Source organism: Taeniopygia guttata, chromosome 3 (genome assembly GCF_048771995.1).
Source record: "Taeniopygia guttata chromosome 3, bTaeGut7.mat, whole genome shotgun sequence".
In the NCBI taxonomy this organism is placed as follows: domain Eukaryota; kingdom Metazoa; phylum Chordata; class Aves; order Passeriformes; family Estrildidae; genus Taeniopygia; species Taeniopygia guttata.
Window position 1 is genome coordinate 103,273,879 of NC_133027.1, and position 25,732 is coordinate 103,299,610.

Below are 25,732 nucleotides of genomic sequence, written 5' to 3' on the forward strand. Positions count from 1 at the left end.
CAGTTTCTAGGATAAGTGGAGGGAACTCGGAAAAGGCATGAGATGAGAAGTCAGCAGATGAAGGGGAAATGCTCAGAGGGATGGAGCTCCCAGAGAAATGTAAGTCCTGTCTCCCTCTCAAATAGGACATAAATGGAAATGCAGTCACTTATCAATAAGAGATTTTTATTCCATTGCCCTAGGTGATTTTTTTTTCCTGACTAAAATTATATGGTTATGATTTTCAATTCAGCCCGTTTGCTTACTTTTGAGCATTTTTATTGAATAGCGCAGTGGAATCTGTCAGAATGCTTAAACTCTTGTGTTCTGAGAATGAGGTTTCGGCCATCTGGGGAAAAAAGTTTCCCTTTACATTCAGATGGTATATCCTATTCATCAGGATGGCACGTGCGAATATTGATATATGTTTGAGCTAAACATATGTATTTTGAGTTAAGAATATGTATTTTTATTATGTAAAGTCCTGGTAAGCAAATACCAGAGGAACTTGTATGTTCCAGAAAAAAAAGAAGTGCTGCTTAGCCCTGAGATAGCCAGTGTGTCACAGATGTTTGTCCCCTTTGTCTTTAAACTCTGGAACAAATTCTGCTCTCATTGGCCATTTGTCTGCTTTAAGCTGCGACAAGATATATTACAAGAAATTTTAGCTTGTTGAAGGAGTTCTGGCTTTTTGCATTATGATCCAAACATGAGCTGAAAGAGTGGGGTTTTTTTGTTGTTGTTGGTTTTTTTTTTTCCTAGCTGATCACTAGCATTAACTAAACCAAGAAAGAGGTAAAAATAATAAAATATCAGAGGAGGTTGGCTCTGAAATGCAATCTAATTAAAATGTCAATTTAAATAAATCACTTACTGGCATTGAAACTAAATAATGAATGTGAAAAGCTGTTTATGTGTGTTTATGTGTGAAAGAGATCTGAAGTTTTCTTGAAAAAGTAATTGTTTAAAAATTCAGTATTTTTCATTCTTGCTCTTATAAATAATCAGGCAGGCTATTCTCTTACCAATTTTACATTTCAGTCAATCTAAGTTTGATTGTCACTTAAACTTCCTTGTGAGTAATTATTATCATGGTTTCATATCACTCATTAAATGAAAGTTGTTTTTTCCCCTAAATCCCCTAACCTACTTCTGTCATGCCAACGGGAGCATTGAGAAACTGGCACTGAGGTGCAGCTCTGATAAAACTTTTCTGTTTCCCTGTGACTCATTTGACATTAACATAATTATGCTACTGGAATCAAAGTGATTTTCCAACTATGAGTAATGCACAGCACTAGACCGAATGTTTACAGGACACCGAGGCATATCAGCCAGCTGAAGTAACCAGCTGCTGATAACAGCTGAAGTAAGTTGGGGAATTAAAAAGTCTTATAACACAATTACCCTTCTTTGGCACTCGGTGTCACACACGGCTGGGAGGTGTCGTGTGCCCTGCGAGGAAGGATCCAGAAGCAGGGCTGGAACCGTGGGCAGTTCACACAACAAGTTCTTCATAGTTCTCTTCCCACTTGCATATTTATGGCAGAGTCGTGCTCAAAGGGGAGCAGTGATCTTTTCAAGAAGCGGCTGTATTTACCAGAGTTCATTTCAAAACACAAGTGACACACATCCTGTCAGCCAGGAAAACAAGATCAAAATGAAACAGCAACAAAAAAAAATGAGATCATCTCGCAAGTGCTTTGAACCATGTGTATGGGAATAGCACAAAAGAAGAAAACCAATAAGGATAAGGCAAAATTGAGTGCTCTTACCACAATGAGATATCTTCTCTCTGTAATTAAAGTATCTGTACAGGTTAGTGATAAAAAGTACAGAGAAGAAGTACAATGAATATGTTCTGGATAAATAGCAGAAACAGTGACTACAAAAGGTATTAGCTATATGAAAAAACTGAAAATAAAACAAAATCCTAGTGGTCAAGACTTGTTTCAAGTGTTTCCTTAAACTTTTAGACATTACTGACTTCTTGGGATTTTTTAAAATAATTTGAGAAATAGGGGGGTTTTTTTCTGACTTGGTTTGTTTGTTTGCATACAAGTAGACTCTTGACTGAAACTGGGTCACTTTGTATTTATATGTTTGTCAACTTCTTGGCTGCATATCCTTCTGATGAGGCCTAATTCAGTAATGTGCTGAGCACCCAGAACATCACTGGTTCAATACATCCCACGAGGATTAGCTGTGAAGGTAGAAAGCTAATTTTGAAATACCAACTCAAACCCACTGCAATTTGCTAGAGTACTAGCGTGGAAAATAACCCATTAACAACTTCCTTATAAAATACCTCAGCAATAGAAGCAGAGGAGAGGGTCAAATGCAGAAAACAGTGCTGATAGCAGAACTGTTAGCAGAAAGAATGTGTTCCAGGAGACATATCTGAAGAATTCAGAAGAAAATTGCACGTCACACTGCGTTCTTTATTTCACAAGAAAATGTGCTGAGGTCAGATGCTTGGCATGCTCTGATTATTGTTACTGACTCTCAGAGCTGGATGAGGACCAGAAATGGGGAAAAAATCTTTTCATGGCTGAGGAAGGCTGGAGGAGGAAAGGTTTGCCACAGCAACATTCCCCATTTGCCAGGAGAGTCGGGACTTGGAGGTTTTCTGTTTTCTCTGCTATGGTTTTCATGCTGCATGACAATGGGCAAACTCTAAATCTGTTTCGTTCAGTTTGACCACTTCTTACTTACTAAGAGATGGCTTGGTGGAGATGGCTCTGCATTCCAGCTGCTACTACAGTGACCAGCATGAATGTATTTAACAATGTTGATAAAATCAGTCAGCAGAACCCAAACAAAACATAAACAGAACAATCCATGCCCTATCAACACAAATAAATTCTCACAGCAAAATTTAGCAGCCTTAAATTTAATCTAATTTGCTATAAGTTCATCCAGGACTGCGATTTTATAACTACAAACATCCACCTCCATAGCATGCAGTGCCACTGGATTTTCATCTGGTTTTGCTGCTTTTAATTATCAGTATCCCTAACTACCAAAGCTCAGCTCTCAGCTCAGGTTGCTAAAATTTATTCCAGCAGGTTCCTGTACTTCAGGTGTTATTCCTTAGAGTAACACAATAGGAGATGTTTGTAATACAGTTCTGCTCAGCTCCATACCTGCCTGGAGTCCCCTAATATAGCAACACCTCCGCAGTACTCTGCATTTCTGCCTCTTCCTTTCTCACTTGGCTCTAGAAGAGTTGTCTTCTTTTAAGGATGTTCAGAGCAGCTGTACCCATGCTCCACCTTTTTTCTTCTTGGGGGAACCACCGTGTATTTATAACATTTATTTTGCATTCTGTGGTGAACATACAACCTATGGAAATTCCAAGTATTTAACCTTTGTTCCTTGTCAAAGCTTTGCAAATTAACTTAAAATAGCAGAGTGAAATAGGCACCGAGGGGTATTTTCTGGAAGTAACTGATAACATCTTGCAAGTACTGCTTGCCCTTACTTGTTGGTTGGGTTTTGTTGTTGTTAGCTTGTTGTTCAAGCTGAGCTCCCAAAACAAAATGTTCACAGACAATTATTCAGTAGAGAAAGTCCTTATGGTTATAGGGAGCATGTAAAAGTAAACAGGTCTATCAAGACTTGGCTTATTTTCTAAAATAAAGGAAAATTAACTGAATGTCATTTTTTGTGAGTTTTCAGAGTATATATATATATATATATATAGTGTTTCTGTGATGAAAACAGCTATTTTGGTGATAACTGATAATATGCTACTCTGAAGCAGCAGCAGAAAAGAGTTGGAAGTACATACCCATGGAGCAATGAAAATACTTTCATTCCATTCTTACCTGGCTTTCAATAACCCTCTCCCCAGGGGTTTATTCTGTGATGTCACGTGTCAGGTCCCTCTTGTGACTCAGTACTTTTCTATTGCAATATTGCATATTGCAATGGTTATGTTTAACATTGTAATAATATGTTTAACATTAGAAATCTTAAACATATTAATGTATGTCTCAGTTTAAATTTATGTTGCATACAGATTTATTTTTATAATTTGTTTCACAGAACAACTTATCTTATAAAAATGAATTTATCAAGGCATAACTTTTAACACTGAAAAACCAGACATTAGCTTTTTTGCTACATTAAAGCCCCATTCTGCTGACACCTATGCACATGTTTAAGCATATGAGTAGTACCAAAGTCACTGTGATTACATGCACAGTTAAAATTAAGCATGTGTGAAACCCTTTCAGGTCAGGATTTCCAAATTCTTTCACTGGTTTAGAGTAAAGAGAAAACCCAAACCAGTAACCACTCATTCATGTAATAAAATTGCAGTGATATTTATGTCAAGGGACTTACTGTCATTTGATAGGCAAAGTAGCTTATAAAACAAATTTTTACTCAACAAGATTAAACTCTCCAGCACTGTGATTACCTGCCTGACTGTCTTTTCTAGTAGGAAAGAGAAATTGATTCTTTATCACTTTGAGTATCAGCTGAGATTAATATGGTTATTTTAGAATCAGGTGGCATGTTTCTAAGAAGAGATTAACTTTTTTTTAATGTGTGTATTTCATTCTTCTGTCAACATGAGTTTAATGTTTTCAGAAAAATTCTGAACAGTATTTTACTTTGGTATTGAAATATGCATTTTGTTTACAAGTGGTACTGAGCTTTGCTAAATCACTCATTAAAATGTTAACATGATAGCTCTGTCACATTACAAGTTCAAAATAGATGGTTGGGAAAGTACTGAGACTTTCTGCTCTCTGAACATTTCCCCACCTCTTTATAAAAGAGAATTGTCCCTGATCCTGGTGCATTTGGATCACCACAGTAGAAAACAAATTGGTTTCTCACACCTTGTTAATAATTGCTGTTTTTAACTGTATAGTAGTGGAAACTAACTGGAGAGGCTCAGGAGCCAATAGAGTTCCCACAAAACCTCAACCACCCCAAATCCAGTCACAGCAATACCTGACTCTAAATCCCCCGTCTTACATGACTTGTTTCTCAGCTGGAAGGCTTCAGCCCCTTGAAGTGGCTCCCAAATCAGCCAGCAAGGTGTGCAGGGAGCAGCTCAGCCTCCCCAGCAGGAGGTGGGGACCACTTTTCCCTTGTGTTGTAGGGAGGCATCTCTTTCCTCTTAAGAGACACAAACCTGAGATCCCTGCTTGTGCCTTGGCCACTTCTTTTTAGTTTAGCAAGGCATCACTCCTCTCTTGGAAGTGCTTGCTAGAAGGAAGGATTGAAGTGGTGCTGCTTCCTTTAAGCATTCAGTAGGGATATGTAAAAGCCAGGTACAATTCCAGTGGCTGCCTGACAAGGTTTAATCTCTTACTTCCATTGATCTGGGAGGTTACCTGAGCTATCAGGTTCTAAATGGGGACAGGAGCACCCTCCACGTTCCTTGTTGAGGCCATACAGAAAATAGAGAGAGGAGACTCATTCTCGCTCCCAGGGCTGCTCCAAGATTTTGCACAAGCATTTTTTAGGAGCAGAAACATAGCCCTGTTCTCAGTCCTTTAAAGCAAGTGCCTGAAAAAGTATGACTACACCATGCTGTTGCTTACTCCCCCTGGATAGGATAGGCACCACCAGAAAACACACACTTTGGAGGACCTAGGGGGAAGATTTAATATCAGGAACCCACTGGACATTGTCCTGAGGAAGGCTCCTGTCTGGGTAGCAGATGTATGTGAGCACCCATGCAGAAATGAAACTCTGAGTGCATAGGACATGAAGGCTGCTCATGGCAGCCAGGCTGTTTGATAGCCCTGGGAAAGGGTTTTGTGTGAAGGACATTGGGATTTGCTTGCCTTGGGTTACTACAGCTAGTCCATTCTAAAGCTCCCATTCTAATCCATCACAGGAGAGTTTGAAACTGAGGAGGAGGAGTCTCTTAGGAGGAGCTCACAGAAGGAATTATTTCCAATGTAAAACAAACAAACTATAAATATTCCAGTATAAGGAAAAGATGTGTACTGGGTGAACTTTGAGATGTGCTCCAAAAATATGCTGCTGACCTCCCACTTGACATGATCTGTTTCCCTATTAAACTGTAATATAATTAGGGCTTGCTCTAACCCTGCCACTGATTTCATGCTTACATCAATGGAAATGTGGCCTCACAGGTCATAGAGAGAATAAGGTATACACATAAAGTCTAAAATAATCCAGGCCATAGTAGAAGGAAGGATAGCCTCAAGAAAATGCTTATCTCTCCTACCTTGCAGGATATTTAAATGTCTTATCACATAAGTATATATGGATGTTAGGCCAAAGGTCTTTGAGAACTCGGACTCAAAGCTCAACTCTTTTCATGATTACAGGTGAACTGCAGCTGAGCTGGAGTCCAGGAATTCACATAAGGAAGCGAAAAGGGAACTGGGGACAACATTAATTGACTTGGGAGTTGAGGGCAAAGACTAATATTGACCAAAGAGGGGATTTGAAAAATAGATGATGACTCTGCAGGTAGGCAGTCCTGGTGCTGACAAGTCACCATGATGATAAAAGTTTGGGATGATTGTCTCATTTCATCTCATCTCCCCTGTCTGCTGAATTTCATCCAACAAGCCCCTGTGGAGCTCTGGGAGGTTTGCAGCAGACACTGGGAGAAACACAGATGGCTCTTGGCTAGTGTAGATCGTAGAAGAAGGGTGGTCACAACCCCCTGTGTTTTGTAAGGGTCCCTCTAGGGCAGGCACGTGCACAACTAAGACTCAGTGAATAGATTTTGTCAGGAAAGCAAAGGATGCTGAAGTCCCTCTGCTACACAGGAATGAGTTTAGAGAGAAGGTCCATTAGAGGTCTGTCCTACCAATGCCCTGTGGCAGGAACACCCATGAAGGGGGAAAAGCTGCAGCCGTGTTCTGGGATACCCTGAGGAGTAGAGCTGTGGCCAGGAATGCTGCTTTTTTTTAAATTTTTATTTTTATTTTTTATTTTACATTTTATTTTTTATTTTATTTTTTATTTATTTGTAAAAATATGCACAACAGGCATTTTAGAACAAGAAAACGACCACTGTTTGAACATATATTCAGGTTGATGATGAAACCTACAAAAACTACAAATGCTTAGACATGTGTGTGAATATTTTAAGTGTATGGAACATTTATGGAAAAATGAATTTATATATTACATTACATTATACATAAAACATAAATTATATTATATTATGTTATATTATGTTATGTTATATTATTATATTATATTATATTATATTATATTATATTATATTTATTATATATTATTATATATTATTATATATTATATATATAATATATATAATATAATATAATATATATTATATATAATAATATATTATATTATATTTATTATATCATATCGTATCATATCGTATCGTATCGTATCATATCATACTACATTATTATAGTAACCTTTAATAATTGTAAACCAACCCCCAACTCTAAACTTGAGTCCAAGTTTAATGTCCCTGCTCTGCAAAGAAAGCAGTGTGCACCTCGCACTTGCAGTGAGAGCCTTTTTTCCCTGCAAGCACTCACTGCATAACACGTGGCTGATTTACAGCCTCAGTTCAAGAGATTGCACAGACCACTAAGAAAATTTTGGAGAAGATTTGGAGCCTAAACATCCACTTTTGCACGAAGCACAAATCACCTGTGAGAAAAACACCTGGTGGATTGAAGCGTTGCCTGCTAGATTACATGTTCTCTCCACATCATAAGGACTCTTTAATCACAAAACAAATCATCAACAAAAAATATCAAGCTAGACCATCCCAAGTCAAATCTTTGGGTGATGAAATTAAATAAGTTATGCCACTTTGTATCTGTGGCGAATTCGTGGTTTGTTTTGGGTACTGTGTCATATCTGTACTTTCTGTTCCAGCCACGAAGCTGATGATTTGTCTGACATTTTTTCTGATACAATGGAGAACATCTTGGCTTATGCAAGGGCGAAGAAATATTTCTTCACTAACAAGGAAACTACCTTCTCCTTCAGAACATCTCTTCAAAATGGGATGGTAGAGCATTTTCCTTTGATCACCTTTGAATATATGAGGAAAAAACCCCAATACATTTAAATAGTATTGAACTACACTTTCCCTTTGTGGAAAAAAATTCAGGATCCACCAAAATTCTAAACATTTGGGTTTTTTAGAAAAATAATAGTAATTATTCTTCTTCAAAGATCTGCAATTAATTAATTAATCAGCCCATACATTTTAAGAAAATGTCCCTGTCTAACAAGAGACTACAATATTAGGCTTTGCCAGGTGCTCTCATCCCAAATGTGTTAGAATAAATATAATTCCACAGAGATAAGAAATAATATTTATAGAGGCTATTTATATGAGATCTTTGTTAATAGCAAGTCTTAAGTTAGTCTAGGCTTTTGAACAGAGACTATTTAGCCATGTATTTAATTGCTGTGCTTAATCTGAGCTTCTGTTTGGCAGTTGAGATATTGTCATCATTTTTAGAGCTCAGTGTAAAACTCTTGTATATATAATAAAACTCTTGTATATATAATAAAAGCGCACCAAGAATCTTTACTGGGGCTGCTAAATACTACTGCCACACACACATTCAGTAGTAAGAATAGAAAAGAATACATCATGAAAGCAAAAAAAAAAAAGGCATAAGGGTGCTAATTAAAATTAGATATGAAAATAAAACACAGCAGCCTTATCCATTATATCCATTTGGGAATCTCAGCTACTTTGCCCTAAAGCATAAAATATTATCCATTTCAGCAAGCTGGGAAACAGCTTGAACAAAAGGAAGAACAAAAGGAAGATCATCAGGTTATCTTCACAAAGATGGTGAATAAGGAGCACTTTCATATCCCAGCTATCCTCATGTTATTTCCAGTCTAGGACTAAAGCCCAGCTCCACAGAAGAAAGCTGTGCATGGTGAAAATAAATTCCCCTCTCTTCCACTTAAACCATCTAACCTGCAACGTGGAGTCGAGCATTGCTGTGAATTCATAGCCCCAAACTTCCCTTCTAAACTTGGGCTTGGCCTTCTAATAAAACCCCATCAGCAACAGCACTGGGTCTGGAGAGAAAGATCTGAGTTAAGCTGTCACATCTGGCTGTGTGGGGTGAAATTTGTGCCTCCTCTTTCTGAGGAGAAATGGTCTAACCACATCCTGACCATCCACGCTGCTTGGGGACTCTTACTCCGCGTGTCTCTCTCTCAAGCTGCCCTGTCCTGAGGTTTCCAGCCCATTAGACAGGAAACCAGATGGTGCCTGACTTTTCAGCCCTGTGATGAGGACATGCCATGGACAAGGGGCATCCTGCACTCTGCTTTTCTCTCTCTGTAGCCATTCTGCTTCTAAGAGTCGCTGTGGAGAAGGTGGACCCTACCCCACCATGGATAGCATTCCCTGCCAGACTGGCATCATTTGGGAAGCCCAGGTGTAGTGGGGGTAGTGGGGGTAGTGGCACCCCACATCTTCCCCTGTTGCTGGGGAAGATTCCCCTGCTGCCTCAGCAGCAGCCTCATGTGCCCACAGAGCAATCAGGGTTTGGGTTCAGGGGGTGCTTTTGTGGTTGTAATCAGGGCAGTCTCATTTTAAAGTTATGTGCAGCTCTATTGGTTTAATTTTATTTACACTTTGTTCTCGTTATCTGGGCAAGTTACTGCATAGTTAAAGCCAAAAAAATAAACCAAGGAAGATAAGAGGCTGAATGAATGGTATGATCATTCATGTGCTCCTTTCATGGCAAGGCACATGTGAAGTAGGTGAGAGGACAAATGATAAGCACAGTGAAAGCTGCAGTGGCAGCCTTGTTTCAGCCTTCTGTAGGTTGCAATCTGTGCCATACAGTGATTTTATTTGAAATGGTATTTATGTAGGAATCCATGTTTAACAATTAAAAATGTTCATTTGTAATTATTATGACAAATAGTAATTTACATATTTACTAGACTGATGAGAAGGGCTGTTTAAAGTGTCATAAGTAATATTAAATTCCAGAGTATTCTTTATATATGTGCAGAGTTCCAAAGACAATCAATAGGAAGAGCTGGATTTATAGGGGGTATGTGTGTGTGTATGTGTTTGTATTTGTGTGCAGCAGCATGATTAATTCCATAATGTGTCTAAAATGCTGGTAACTTCGCACAGTAAAAATAGATATATTCTCTCTCTTGCTTCCTCTCGTCCTTGGTGTTCACCTGGAAGACAGCAAGGACACAAACCATTATTACATTAGTCCACCCAAGGGAAGCATATATCTTCAGCAAATAATTCCTATCCTTTCTTCCAGGTTACTTCAGGAGAGTTTTGTATGCTGAGAACCAGTGTGACTAAATGCTGATTTTTCATAGTCCCTGGGGGCTAAATTTATATCTCATTGAACTCAATGGGAATCTTTCCATTGATGTAATTAACAGCTGGATCAGGTCTTAGTACTTTCATGAGTGATAATTTTTTATGTGTAAAGACATTGATGAAGCTCCGAATGAGCCTGTAACTGATCTCCAACAAAATCTGGGATGCTTTTTCAAGGTGGAAAGGATGGGGAGAGGGAGATGAAGGGCAGGATCTGTGAACAAGTCATTTTCTTGCCATGAAATGGAAGGGACTATAAAGGCATTTTGAGGAGATACAATTTGCACTTGCCTGCATTTGCAGTTAATATACCTGACCTATCCTTTTGCTTGTTCAGTGAAGCCAGTGAGTTTGCTATGTTCAGTCTGATTTAAGATGTGATTCTTCCATGTGTGGGATCTATTTTTCTTGTTGTTTATTGCCTGGACATGTCCAAAGAGAACAAATTTTAATTGCAGGCTATTGTGCTTGGTCAGCGTCTAGGCTGGTGCACAAAGTCCATCTAATAAAAAAAAGGCTTGAAAATCTTCAGGAAAAGGGAACTAAAGATATACTTGGCTGGGCCAGTGTCAGGGCTGTCTCCCAGCTACAGAGAAGGGATGTTTGTATAATTGCACTTCTACCCCACACTTCTGAAACACTGCCTATAACAATGACAACCTTCTGGAACTTTAATTTAGCAAATTTGCACTAAAATTCATAATAATGTTGTGCCCCAGAATCTGGTCCTGAAATGTACATGTTGCACTCAGTGGTAATTTTGTTATCAGTGCCTTCATCTCATTAAGGGAGAAGCAAAAATGAAAATGACAGAAAGCAAAAGAGAAATTAAAAATTACTTATTTAAATTTAGGAAGCTTCCAAGGAGAACCAGAAGGATCAATGGGAGAAAAATTTCTAGGAAAAAAGGAACAGAAAAAAGGGGAATGATGAAATCCAAGGATACAGGGAGGGAAAAGAGAGAAGTGAGAAGAGTAGAAACAGGGAAGTGGCAAAATAAAAGGAGAAGCTGCTGTTTTAAAGAAATAGGAAATGTAACTTATGAAACAAAGCACAAGAGAACAGGGAATAAGATCTTTAAAGGAGAGAATAAATGAAGAGTAAATGGATATTGATGGAAAAGGCAATAAGGAAAGAAAGATAAGCTGTGGCGAGAAAAACAAAGAGCAAAATAATTTTATCTTCAGTGTTAAAGAATAAAAGCTGTTAAAACAGAGCACCTATTTCCCTCCACAAGACATATATTTATCTGTTCATCTGCTTGAGAGGTATTCAATATAAGAGAGTGGCAGGGTTTGCCATACAGTCTCAGTGAAAGTCAGTTTTCTAACCCTGTGGTTTTAACTTCCATTTTTGGACCTTTTCAGTCCATAGAGATCCAGCTCTTCCAGAGTGAATTTTGTCCTTGCTCCTGTAGGCTTGGATGTTTTTTATTTACCTTTTGGAGAAATCTAAGAAATTAGCCCACAGATGCTCAAAGAGTTCCTAGACAGCTGCTGAAAAACTCTGGGCAGGGTGAAGGTGGCTGATGTGCTTCTGCTGCTGATTGCTCCCATAGTTCCAGCAGTAACAACCCACATGCTGGAAAAACTAGTCCCGAGTTTCACCCCTGGTGTTAGTCCAGTGAGATGGGAAAATTATCTCAAAATTCCTGCATGTTTTGGTGAACTGGGGAGTCCTGCCACATAGATTCAGATCTGAATGTAACACATAGCAATAATTATGATTAAGGTTAGTTCCCATCACAGAAGTAGAGAGTAATATTTCAGGCAGAGTCAGAAAACCTGATTCTGTGCAGATTTTACCACATGATAACTCTGAATTATGGAAACCTGTTTCTCTTATATGTGCTGTGCATTGAAAGATTTGTCTTGTCAGGGTTACAGTAATTTCAAAACTTTAGACAGTTCAAACCACAAAACACACAGAGAGGCAGTTTTTACTCATGTTATCACTACACCTTTGATTTATTTAAATCTCATTATATTTTCATCAGACTGAACAGGTTTAATGGAACTGTGTGACCAGAAATTAGCACATTATCTGGATGGGACATGGAGATTTTATTTGTGTTGCTCTGACTGATGTCTTGCAGTAGCATAAATGTTAGGACAAGAGAAAGCTTGTGCTGTGAGACTGGGGGTCTGTTCCACTGTATGTCTGTAGCTCTTTTTAATAATGAGACAGCCATGTTTTAATTTTAATCCAATATCCACAGTGTGTGAAGTAGTGCCAAGTGATATGGAGGCAGGACTTGGTCAGAAAGAGATAAAGGAAAGAATTCTTTCTGCACACTGGAGATTGCTGGAGGGCTGCAAGGACCATGCCAGGGGTGGTATTCAGCCTGATTTCTCTGCAGAGGGAAAAGAACCCAGTACACACCAGTCTGAGTGATGAGCTGCTGTACCTGGCTTAAGAGAAGCAGCAGTTAAGAACATGAATGTTACCTCTGTCCAAAAAATGCAGTTTCAGGGGATCTGTCCCCTGCAGTTTGTGATGAAAGAGAGACATGGATGGGAAAAGGACCAGTAAATGTTTAGGGGGAGACAAATGAAAGATATTTTATGAGATGGAAAATTAAACTAGCAAGAACATCAGAGTATCTGGTGGCTGTACTGGGTGTTACTTTAACTTCCTGATAGTCTTAACTTTTACTTTTTTTTTTTTTTTTTTTTAACTAGGGTGTGATCCAACTGAGATTAGCTTAACTTTGGTTTCAAACGGAATCTGGATAAAACCTATACAACACAGTGGAGCTGGGTTTATTTTTCACTGTGGTTTCATTTTCTTTTTTCACTGAAGAGCTTCAAGCCAGGACATGTTTCAGTGGCCTAATCTCAAATGCGCACAGGAACATTTCTCTGTTTGCTTTGCAGGGAGGAGCTGGCTCACTTCAGGACAAGTTCAAGAATGAACACAACTGGTTTGATGTCAGATTTTAGTGCTGGCTGCAGCTCATGGGAAGTAATGGGACCAGCATTGTGCAGCAAACAAATAGATGCCAGTGACCATCCACAGCTGGATAACAATGCTTGGATTTCCAAGGTACTTCTACCCACACGGAAGGGGAGAGCTGCTTTTTATTTTTTTTTCCATTATTCCGCAACACTGCTCTGTTTAGCTGAAAATACTCTACATTCCCACTTCTGATACAGCTACCTAAATAAATAAGGACAGACAGTTGCTAAATTTCTGTCATAATTGCAGCAGGCACCTGTTCTTGGCCACTAAAACCAATGTTTTTAACACATTTCCACAGTGCTTAAAATTTTCCAACCAACTATCTTTTGGGAAGAAATTTTCCACATTTGGCTTCTGCTTGAGAGGAATTTTTTTTTTCTTCTAGGCTTGAGAAAAACGGTGCCAGCTGTCCTTGAGCACAGCATGAAATATAAAATTGTGCTTCTGAAGTAAAAAGAACTTATTAGGCTGTAACAAGGTGAAGTAAAAAGCTTACTCTAGACCCTTCTGAAGAGCAAAATTTTTGCCTGGCATTATACTTGACATTGATTTAGCTAGATTAATAAAAATGCAGCAACAACTATGTTTTGATAGAGCTAAGAATGATTTCTCTATAGGTGAGTGAAAAAGAAAAAAAGCTTGCAGCTCACAGGAGCTGTAAATGGAGAGCTGCCAGGTAGGTCAGAGGAGTTCGCTGCTGCCCTCACAAAATGCACTTCTTTGTTTGCAGAGAACAGGCTGCGACTGCACCTTCCACAGGAGGGAAGCCCACGTCACTACCCCAGACTCCTTCCTTTCCCACCAGATCAGGATTTTTCTTTCAAGAGCAGGCAACTAAAGTGGAATAGGAGTGTTAATTTTGCAAAGTTACTGGCACCTGGACATTAAAAAAAACTAAGTTTATTACTCCAGTCTGTGTGGCCAATATTATATTTATATCATCTATATCTATATCTATATCTATATCTATATCTATATCTATATCTATATCTATATCTATATCTATATCTATATCTATCTATATATATAATCTATATCTATATCTTTTATATATATATATATACACACATATATATCCAGACCATCACATGCACACAGAAGGGAGATACAGAAGGACTTTCAAACTACTAGTCTCTAGTCTACTAATTCTGTAAACTACTATTCTACTACTGATTTTTATTCTTCACAAAATGCTCCAAGTAATAAAAATATACCAAAATATACCACTCAAGACTTATTACCTATTATCAAAACCGATATATTGAACATTATAAAATTAATCAACAATTTGGAGCACTTGATTGGGATATACATTTTATATATGAAGGTATCCATTTCATGTTGGTTTACTTACAATACAATGTCCTGGTCTTGTCCAGTCAAGTGCAGAGGCTTGAAGACTGGCTTAATAACAAGTTTGCATATATTATATATTAATTATTATAGTACTGGATAATTGCATGCATTTGTCTTTGTAAGCTTTCTGTGTCTCCCCCAGCTAAATGTTTTCTTTGATGTTTTGCTTTTTGTTTTGGATTTTTTGTTTGTTTTTAAACATCATATTTTCTAGCACTTTAAAGGCTGTTAGAAGGTAATTTCTGTCTGTTAACAAACCAGAGAGGAAAAAAAAGAACTAAACAAAAACCCCTTTACCACAGCCACAACTGTATTTCCCTCTCTGCTGTAGGAATTCCCTGGTTTTTCATGAGATCGTAAGGAAATCGCATGCTGCTGTGTTTTAAGAAAAGTTTTTAAAAATACCCTAACAAAACAAACAAAAACCCCGAACAGTGTTAGTTTTAGCTTTCTGTCATTTTATTAAACGGGTCTTTTCTCCTCGGAGTAAAAACGAAGCTTTCTCCTTTATGTGAACGGAACTTTTAGCTGTCATCTAAAGTAGCGAGGGGAGGAGGGGGGAGAATGGTAGAAACGGGGGAGTGGGGGGGTCATGAACAGTTTTTTTCCTCTAGAGAAAGATCACACTTTTCGAAAAATACACAATTGCCAGAGTTTTCTTTTTTGCTTTTTTTTTTTTTTGCTTTTTTTTTTTTTTTTTTTTTTTGTCGCTAGAGGGACTTTGATTTATTGTCAGAAGCAAAATGGCCCGGAGAAAGAAACTCTCGGAGACTTAATATAAATAAATAAATAAATGACGAGGAGGATGGTGGAGACAGAGGGAGAAGGGGTCTGTCGGGGTGCCGAGGGATGCTGCTCGGCCCGGGCTCGGCGCGGTGGTGGTGCCGTGCCGTGCCGTGCCGTGCCGTGCCGTGCCGTGCCGGCGGGGAAGCCTTGCATCACCGCCACGGCCCGCTTCCCTCCTCCCTCTCTTTCGGAGACGCTATTAATAGCATGACATCAGCCAGGGACTCGCCGCCAGAGTAAATACCAGCGCTGCCCGCTCGGCTATAAAAGGGGGGTGATGCAACCCGGGCGAGCGGCAGAGGAGCGGGGAGCCGAGGGAGCCGCTCTCCCGCGGGAGGCGGCGGAGCAGCGCGGAGCGCGGCGGGGCTGCCGAGCCCCTTCCCTCCTGCCCGGGCAGCGGCGGCGGCGGCAGGAAGGTAGGTGGGAGCAGGAGAGGAGCGGCCGGGACTGCCCGTGCCGGCGGGACGAGGGGCTGAGCTCCGGGCAGGCTGTCCCGCCGCGGAGGGATGGATGCCCGCTGGGCAACCCGCGCTGCTTCGCCGGAAAAAGTTTCGCCGCCCTGGGCGAAGTCGGGCGCGGCGGTTCCGCCGCCGGCCGTGAGCTCCGGGAGAGCCCCCGGCCCCGCCGAGCTCACATCGGAGCCCCTCGGCTGTGTGCCGGCGCTCACATCTGGGGGAACCCCTGCCCGGGCTGCCGCCAGATGTGAGCGCCGGGGGTGCCCGCCCAGCCCCGGTGTCCCCGGGCCGGCAGCGCCGCTCGGCTCCGCGCGGTGGCGGCCGCGGCGGGCACGGTCCCGGCTCCCGGGAGCCGCGGGATGCCCGAGCGGAGCGGCCGCGCCCGGCGCTGCGGGCACAGGGACCGGGGAGATGCGGCGGGACAGCCCAGGCGGTGACAAACGCGCGCTGCTGCCGTAGAGTTGTCGCTGATGTTCCCATTAACCGACCGGGAACTTCGGGTGACAGCCGGGGATATCAGCTCTCCTCGCTGCCCCGGTGTCTTGACGTGAAGTAGATCAGTTGCTAAACTGTTGCCTAAGCAAATCAGGCGTGACACAACGGACAACTTCTTTCAGAGGATGAGTTTCCTGTTGGAAATCGATTTTCCTCCTGGTACCAGCATTTGAGAAGCTGGAAGGCAGCAGAAAATGGTTCGGGAGCGATGTGGGATGTCAGAAAGCTTAAGGTCAACTAGCGTGCACAGAGGTTGTGAACTGTAATTGCTCTTAATGCTGTTTAAGATTAACCTCAGTGGTTATCAAGGTTTATTGCATCAGCACCAGAGGAAAAGGAATTTGTATGAAGAAATAAAACCAAGAAGCATAGTCAGCCATCTGCTGTTAAGCAAGAAAAAACTGAAAGTAGTCACTTTCAATACTAAAATTAAGCAAGCATACACTTCATTAATGGAAGTGCACGGCTAGGAAGCCTGTTCGGATTTTGAAATCTTGGCAGATGAGATGTAAAAACTCATTGTAGATGAAAAGAATCATCTCTAAAACAACAAACAAAAAGCAGGGGGAGAACGAATGAATAGAGTTGTTTGAACCTACCTGAATTGGGAGGTTTGCTATTCATATTGCCATGAATAGTAAAACTGTTGAGAATTTCAAAAGTAAGGCTAAAGCACTGAAGCATTAACTCAGCCCCGGAACAAGCTGTGCCGGCAGCAGCGCAGGGCTGAGAAGTGTTCAGCACCTCCAGTGGCAGTAACTGCAGAACATGTGCGTGGTCTAACACAGTAAACAGAGATTGTATCAGAAAGGCCACGATGGAATCACACTCTAAGGCTTGATATTCTTATTCCTACTGTTTCCCCAGCCTTCACAAAGCCAGAGGAAATGACATAGTGCTCTGCATGGCTTTTGGACAGAGGGACAATTTGTACAAAAACTGGGACAAGGAAGGGCAACTTGTTGCATTTTTTTTTTTAATAGTAAAATTGAATTTTCCTATTTGTAAAACATTTCTGAAAACAGATTTGTTCCCCAGAAACTGCAAAGCATCTACCTGGCTGGAGCAATTAGAGGTGCATTTCAGGATGATTGGGAGGGCAGTGAGCTGTCCGGGCAGGAGAGCAGCAAATTCCTAGGGTCAAGGACACTTTCTCCTGCTCTGGGCACCTGACCACTCCTTTTTTGCACACTAGTGACATGTGGGTGAAAGGACCTGAAGCCATTTAGTAGGGTTTTGGTGGTGTTTGTGGTACACTTACACTAACTACTAGAAATCCACAATTAACACAATTTCTCAGGCACATTTTTGGTTTCCTCTGGTGCTGCTGCTGACCTTAATTAAAAGTTCACCTAAAATGAAAAATAATTGAATAAACCAGCAGAGCTTGAAAATTATTAGCCCAACTAATTATTTGGGAGGTTGGAAAAGCAGTTTTACTGTTACTTTAAGACTCCTGGATGGATTGAATTGTACAGAATTAACTCTGTTGAATGAAGCCATCAGCAGCATTCAAGTACACTGAGTCAGTGAAAATAACTGAAATTTCTGCTGGCAGTGAGGGGTTCAGTGTCATCTGGAATTAGCCTCTTTAAATTAATTGAATGGTTGAATGTTGGTAAATGGCAACTAATACTGGGAGGGCTTCAGCTGGAAATTAATAGGGCCATTTCTGACTTGCTGGGAAAGAGTAACTGCTAGCTTTCTGAGATTATAGGATTAAACTGTATCAGTACTTTAAATGTGACTCATGAGCAGGGGCTTTCTGAAGAGAATTACATAAATTTCCCAAGGTCTTTCTGAATAACAAATTGTTCCAAATAATTTCCCCATCTTGAATAACTACGGGTGAAATCCTGGCCCCACTGAGGTCAACAGAAAAAGTCCTATTGATTTCACTGGGGTCAGGATTTCACCCTGAGACTCTGGGAAATGTTCAGCCCTTCTGTGGTGGCTGGGTGAGGAAGAAGTGAGGAAGACTGCAATAGGACCTGATACTTTCCAGCAACAGGCAATGAATTCACTCTGCTCTGCTTTTTGTGTTTGGCTCAGCGATGAACCAGGTTCTAGTCTCATTTGCATCAGTGTGGATTTACAGTGTATTTTTAGATATCTCCGAGCAAATTCTATCTTATTCTCAAGGCACGTGACCCCAACATTTCTTGCTGGGTTCCAGAAGTAACGTACAGGGACCTATGCCGTTGTAGGTTGATCTTGTGGAAATTTAGCTTACCCACACTGCTGCCCTGAGGCAGCTGTTTGCTTACCTGCACTAAGTTAATTACAATTGACTTTCCTGTAATTATTGTGGTTCTAATCCAGAGTAGATAACACATACTGTAATTATCCATACAGCTATTTAAAAAAACCCCAAAACAACAACAACAAAAATCTCACCAAAGATAGCCGGAAAACCAAGATAGTAAAATCCAATTTAACACAAGTCACTTTATGAACCAGGGAAGCATTACAATATGTTTTTCTGTGGATTTGCATGTTTGTCCCTTGGACCACACACAAAAGGTGCTCAGTTTTCTTCCAGACCCCTTATCTCACCTCTGCTGTGTGAGAGATGGGCTGTGACTTGCAGGGATGTGTGCATCAGCAAACCCACTGTGTCTGGATGACTGACTGCTGTTTTTTGCCTCTTTCTCCCTCAGTGGGGCCACCAGTTTTCACAAAGCACATAGGGCCTCTCTCCCTTCAAAACTGGCTAAAAATAAATAACGAGAATGACTAAAAAGAGAGAAGCAGAGAGCACTGTTGGATAGGCTCGTTTTCTTCAGAAATCTACTAGAAATGAGGTTTCTCCATGGGTTTACATTTGCATAATTCCCCTAAAGACTCTTCAGTCACACTGTTTTATGTCAGTAGAAGATCAAGCCATAAATATTTAAGAATTTCAAGACTCTCAGAGAGGGCACATAAGGACAGTTTCAAATTTTACAAGACCAAAGGAATGAAAAAAACGGTTTCACATTTTTCATGAGTCAATCCCTCCAATTCAGCGTGTGCTGTGGAGCCACAGAGCATGTAGAGACTTCTGCCTGTGTGCCAGCTCTTATCATTAATTATTTTTCAGGAGTTAATAGCCAAATCTACAACTGTGTGTAAAATTGAGTGTGATGACTTTGTGACAGTTGTGTGATCCTGTTGTGGTTAGCAAGTTCCAACTTTTCACATTTGCCACACACCACCAGTTTAAATCTTAACAGTATACATACACACAATTTTTTAAATATTAGATTTCAGAAAGACCTAGAAATTGTGTCATGTGCTGATACTATTCTTACTTTTAAATACTAACTTTGACTTAACATAAAGTTGAAGGTTTTTTGAGTGTCCAAATTCTTAATGGCTTGTCTCTGTTGAGAGATTGGGGTAGACTAGGAATGGGGACTGAAGCAATGTAACTGCAGTATTTTTCACATTATGAAAAATACCTCTAAGAGATATTATTTGCCTTTCTAAAGCTGTTGAAAGACTATCAATATTATCTCTTTTTATCTTTCAGCAAAATGATGGTCCAACACTCAGGCCAAGTATCTGCATTAGAAGTCAGCGCCTCCGCAATTGTTCCCACTTTGTCCCCTGCAGGATCACTGGGGTTTGATGATTTCACAAATTTAACCCCCCTGGTGAAGGAGGAACTGAGGTTTGCCATTCAGAACAAGCGTCATTTCCACAGGATGTCTTCCACTTTGGACACGGTGACAGTTTCTGAAAGGCCAGTTGAAACATCAGTGCTGAAAACAGAGGTAGGACTCTTTAAACAGAGTTTTGATGTGAATGATTAATTCTCTAACAAAGTTTTGCCACAAGACCAGTAATTGTATTAACTGTAGAAAACCCTCTGTACTATACTTGTTTCCTCTTAAGCCAGATGCTTGGCTCTCTGTTGAGTGCTTTGGGCAAACCCTGGTATTTCTCATAGTTGGACATTTGATTTTCGATTATGGACAATAGATAATGTTTTACAGTGATTAGAGCAAGTGCTAATCTGGCCCAGCAGAACCCATGGGGGTTAAGACATGGACCTCCTATGTCCACACTCCTTTTGCTTAAAGATTACACTATCCATGAAAAACACTGCTCTTTGAAAGTGGAGAAATAGCTTTGGTTAAGGAAAGAGTTACACCTTGGTCTGAGCTTCCGCAGGAAACAGAAGGAAGTGTGACAGCATTCCCTTTTCGGTGCTGCCTTTAATTCTCGCTGCCTCACTCATGACACATCCTCCATTCTGCTCCCTGTGCCCCTCCTCCTTTTCCTCCCTGGGAAATGGATGAGAGATGGAGGTGTAGAAGCCTGGGGAGACATTCAGTAAGTTTTTTGAGTACCACTGATTTTAAATGAGCCATCATATAGATTACATACAACCCCACTCCGGTCGGGTTTTTATTGACAATTCTAATGAAGTTCCTACCCTTCTACTGTATGGCAAACAAGGTCAGAATCACATTTTTATGTAACTCAGGATGTGAACACTGACAGCACTCTCCATGTTGATTTTAAAAATCCAGAAGTTATCAAAAGACAGTTCTGTTTACAACATCTTATGGATTGTGTGTATCTTTCTTTGTGGGGCAGTTTTCTCCTGAAGAGGATGAAAGAAAAAAGAGAAGAAGGGAAAGGAATAAAATTGCTGCGGCAAAGTGCCGAAACAAAAAGAAGGAAAAAACAGAATGTCTGCAAAAAGTAAGTGACTGGCTAGAACTTAATCTGTCATCCTGCCAGGATCCAAACAGATAGCATAGGGTATTGTCATAGTAGGAAATCAGAAAGATGTCCCCCAAAATTCTGTAACCCCTTAAAAACTTTAGTTGTGAAAAATAAATCTGCCATATATTAAATGCAAACCTGGTTGAAACTGGCACAAATTGAAAGCATGGTAGGAGTGAAAAGAGATTACTGCTTCAGTGATCAATCTTGTCTGTGGGATAATGTTAATTTGAATGTGTACACTGAACACAAAAAAAAGTAAAATCACGTTTCATAAAATAATCACTGTGGAGAGACTGCAAGCACCTACAAGTAATTTCTGACTTCTTTATGAACAGAGTGGTGTGGAAGCTCAAATTGTCTGTCCTAGAAGCCCAGTCACATTTTCACCTCCTGTGCTGTCATATAAAACTGTATTTCAGTAGCACCTGTATCTATAGAGATATATACAGGTGTATATATATATATATATACACCTGTATCTATAGAGATATATACAGGTATAGAGACCTGTATATTCCTATATGTAGGGGCAGGGGAAAAAAGCTATGTTTGTACTTTGCTGGCTTAACATGGGTTTATAGATATGTGACCTAATGCTCCAGGGAGTTAAGAAGCAGCATAGATAATTTTGGGGCCAGTTTTGACCAAAAAAGCTAAGAATAATTTTGCAGAAGATAGCAATAACGCTTTGGGTATCTGTCACTGTAAGTGAATATAACTTTGAATTTTGCTTTTACTTTTTTTTCAACTTCCATTATGTTGTCTAGAGGCCAAAGGAGGTAACACTCAATCTGGTTTTCGGGCCATTACTGGTTGGGGAATGTACAGTTTCATCTTTACAGCACACTGAGTACATGTGATTCCTTTCTCTGCCAGCCATACGCTTTCTCACCCATAAAAGACAACAACTATAAGGAAAAAAAAAAAAACCAGTGACTTACTATTTGAATTTCTCAGTGCAAAATTGTGTCTGTCCTTTGTGGTAGGAATCAGAGAAGCTGGAAACGATCAACGCGGAGTTGAAAGCCCAGATCGAGGAGCTGAAGAACGAGAAGCAGCATTTGATATACATGCTAAACCTGCACAGGCCCACGTGTATAGTCCGTGCACAGAACGGAAGGACACCTGAAGATGAAAGAAATCTTTTTATTCAACAGATCAAAGAAGGCACATTACAAGGTTAAATGATACGGCAAACATGGAAATATTTAAAATGTTTTTGACAGCTACCAGAGTCCATGGGGGAGTCTGACATAATGTGTAGGATTCTATTAGTCAAGAGCCTTTAGGAAGGGCAGATTGCTTTCGTAAGTGGAAAGAATCATTTTGGCTTGACAGCGATTCTTGCCCTTGGAAGATCTGGTCTCAATCAAATTGAAGAGCCTTCTGCCTGCAATGTAGGGTTTGCACCTGTCATACTTGCTGTTCCTAGGAGCTACAGACAACAGCTTCTGAAGTTTTAGCTCTCTGCTAGTATCCAGTAACTGCACTCACGGGGTTTGTGCTAGAACACTATGACTTCCAGCGATGCACGTGGTACAGACAGCTGTGCTGGATGGACACTACTCTTCCTTGTTGCTGGTAGGGAAAGAAGACTGAGCATTTTTGAATTTCCAGGAGGATGGTTTCTGGCAGAATGTACTGATGTGTAATGTTGCATTCTAACCTAACACACACACACAGAGAAAAACCCCCTGTGGTTCCAACCAAGCTTTGTCATTTTTTTCACAACACTCGTGGGTTTTTTCTGTGACTCATCTCAGTAGTGACTGAATTTGAAGGGTCTAGTAAGTGTGACAAAGAAATGTTTCTTGCAAAACATCTAGGTAGCCTAGCTTGTATTTTATGAGCTATCACCCCAGATACTAGCCCTTGGGGATTACAATTTTTCCTTGAACTGCTGAAGAGTTCCATCTTCAGCATGGAACTCATTGTACCATCATTTACTGACTTGGTGACTTGAACCCACTGAATTGGAAAGAGGAAGCTAACTGTGCAGGGGTATTGATAGAGATTTTGCTCAAGTAAAGAACTGCAGGAGTGAATCCCAGACTCCTGAACCTTGAAACAAATAAATATTTTTTTTAAATTCATCTAGGATCTGATATTTCAAGCCTTAATTCATGCTATTACCCCTCAGTCACAGAAGAGGTTTCATGGATTTCAGTGGGTCTGCTCATGCAGATAGCTCTTACAGGCATAAGAGCTTGGCAAAGATTTTTCCATCCTAGTCAGGATTACTTCCTTTTGCAAGGTGACTCAGAGGGAAAAATTACGATAGTAGCTACTTTTGTTTTACATTTGAGTGGCAACTACAGTTGTTCAGAAGTGTTACTTAGAATCTAAAGGAGGCAAGAGTTTTTATGTAGTGAATAATTGTTTAACTTTTTGTTAAATACTAACCTTGGATGATATTGAACTGGTAGAAGAGCTGCTGGACAAAACAGTTGGAGCTATGAGTGTTGAAATTCTGATGTTTCTGTGAAATTCTCAGATGGTTTATTTCTATAAAATATATCCTTACAATTTTTTTTTTGGTAAAAGAAAGTATTATCCTTATTTATCACTAATATCATAATGAGTAGAGCTAATAAATACTGCAAGCAAGATAAAACTGAAAACACAAGTGTTGCGCTGTCTTTTTACTTTATGTCTTGGTGTTTAATATTATATATTTCTAAACTTCACAGTTGTATTTGAGACACCACTATTAAAAACACTTATCCTTCATATTTTTTGAAGATGAGGCACTGAGTGTTTTGAATGATTGGGTGCAGACATTGTACCTTCCAAGATTCTGTACCTCCATCAGTGGTGTCTGACTGTTCAATGTCACAATTTAAATAAAGCAGAATACAAGTGGAGCTTACAGTGCATAATATTTTACACCAGTTCTGCAGTGTTGAAATTGTGTGTTTGTTCTAAAGGCTAAACTTGAAGATACCTCAGCCATGAGCTTCTTACCCTGCAAGTCTCGCATGAGTCCATCACATATTGTACCTGGTCCTCATATGATTGTTATATTCTGCAACAGAAGTACTTAGTACCATTTCCTAAGCTCTGGATATATTGTAATGTCCTATATCATGTGTTAAAGGTATGTACTTCATGTATCTGAAAAGTGAATGTATTACGAAGATGACATTCTAGGTCCAATTCTGTCTTAAGAATCTGTGATCTTTCTATATATTGGAAGGAGGTTCTATTGACTTCAGTGAGAGTTTCTTTCATGTCCTGTAAGCAGAGTTTGGAGCCTCTGTGGCAACTTCTCTGATTTAAAGGGCAAGTTCTACATGTAATTGGGCCAGCTGTTTACCAAACAACAGATATACATGGAGTATGTACAATAAACTTGTCAAACAATGTTAATTATTTGACTTCTGTAATGTGGAAATACAAAACCAAGGCATCGCCCCGGTATCATACACCTTGGCTTTGCTTTTTGCCTCTCAAATACCAGCAGACAGGGCTGTTTGTCTCATAATTGGTTATAAAGTGTTACCACAGAGACTGTAATGACAGAACTCATGTGTCTCCCTTAGGGAATTTGTATGGTTGCTTTTAACCATATCACTGGTGACGCAGGCGTCATGCTTTTGTTGCTTGATCTTATTTACTCAGCATGCCAAATGCTAATATGGTACCACTACTATTGTCAGAAGATGATCTATTTTTATTTCTTTACATATGCAGTCATAGCTGCTCTGTATTGCTTTTGTATGCGTGGGTGTGTGCGTGCTCCTGCACGCTGCTCTGGAAATGATGGTACTCAAGGTCACTTGACTGTGCCCAGGAAAAGAGTGTTTAAACAGCTACACAGTATGTTGCATGAGTTTTCTCAAAGTATACTTTATTCAGGACAACCCTTATAATGCATTAAAAAGCAGTTTGTTTTCTATTCTGAAGTTTGTTTTGATACTTTAATAAAAAAGACTTAATATATATTTATTCACGTGTCATTTAATTCTTTCTACATGTCAAGGTCCAAAAGCAATTTCATTCTCTTGAAACAACACTGAGATATTAAAACACAAACACTCTTTACAGGTTTTCAACAATGAGCATCTCATAAAATGAAAACTGGTACTGTTCACTGCTTGTAAAGGTATAAACAAAATTTTGTTATTGCAAGGTTGATTGAGAATTCCAGGCTAACTTCTTATTTGTGGCCTAGAGGTTGGATTAAAGGACTGGAAAATAGAACTCCTGAACCTTTCCCAACTTTGCAACCAACCAGCCAGCTGATAGTTATTTCAACTTTCTGATTCCCTAATGAGTTTCATGCTTTTGCTACTCTGAAGCCTTAATATTTCTAGATTGCTTTCTATAATTACACGGAAGACAATAAGGAAGTATGGCATGATTAGGGCTTTGGCTTTTTCTCTGTGTCTGTGTATTGGTGTGTCTGGGGAGAAACATGATGAACAAAATGTTCCCTCCTGCTTTTCCAAAACTGAGTATCTACACACCCAGACAGAAGTCCCTGTGTTTTGACAGCCGGTGATGTGGACAAAAACTTTTGGCTTCAATCCATTGCAAGCAGTCATCGCTTGTAACACAGAGGCCAGATAGAAGGCCAGGAACTCCAGGGATCAGGAAATCCATTGCTCTGTTGCAAAATCCAGTTAAAAATATCATCTGGAAGGAAGAT

At 40.0% G+C, this 25,732-nt stretch overlaps 1 protein-coding gene across 2 annotated transcripts; it reads left to right on the forward strand.

The window, feature by feature from the left end:
• Window positions 1-25,029, forward strand: ATF3 (activating transcription factor 3). 2 transcript variants are annotated; one of them, XM_072927543.1, is made up of 5 exons: window positions 1-99; window positions 13,183-13,351; window positions 19,874-20,117; window positions 20,947-21,054; window positions 22,068-25,029. In XM_072927543.1, the coding sequence occupies exons 2-5, from the start codon at window positions 13,305-13,307 to the stop codon at window positions 22,263-22,265; spliced, it is 597 nt and encodes a 198-aa protein (XP_072783644.1). In that variant the 5' UTR covers window positions 1-99; window positions 13,183-13,304; the 3' UTR covers window positions 22,266-25,029. The 2 variants fall into 2 exon arrangements, with proteins under 2 accessions (XP_072783644.1, XP_030124958.2); XM_030269098.4 differs by lacking the exons at window positions 1-99; window positions 13,183-13,351 and adding an exon at window positions 15,609-15,825.
• Window positions 25,030-25,732: the final 703 nt, after the last annotated feature.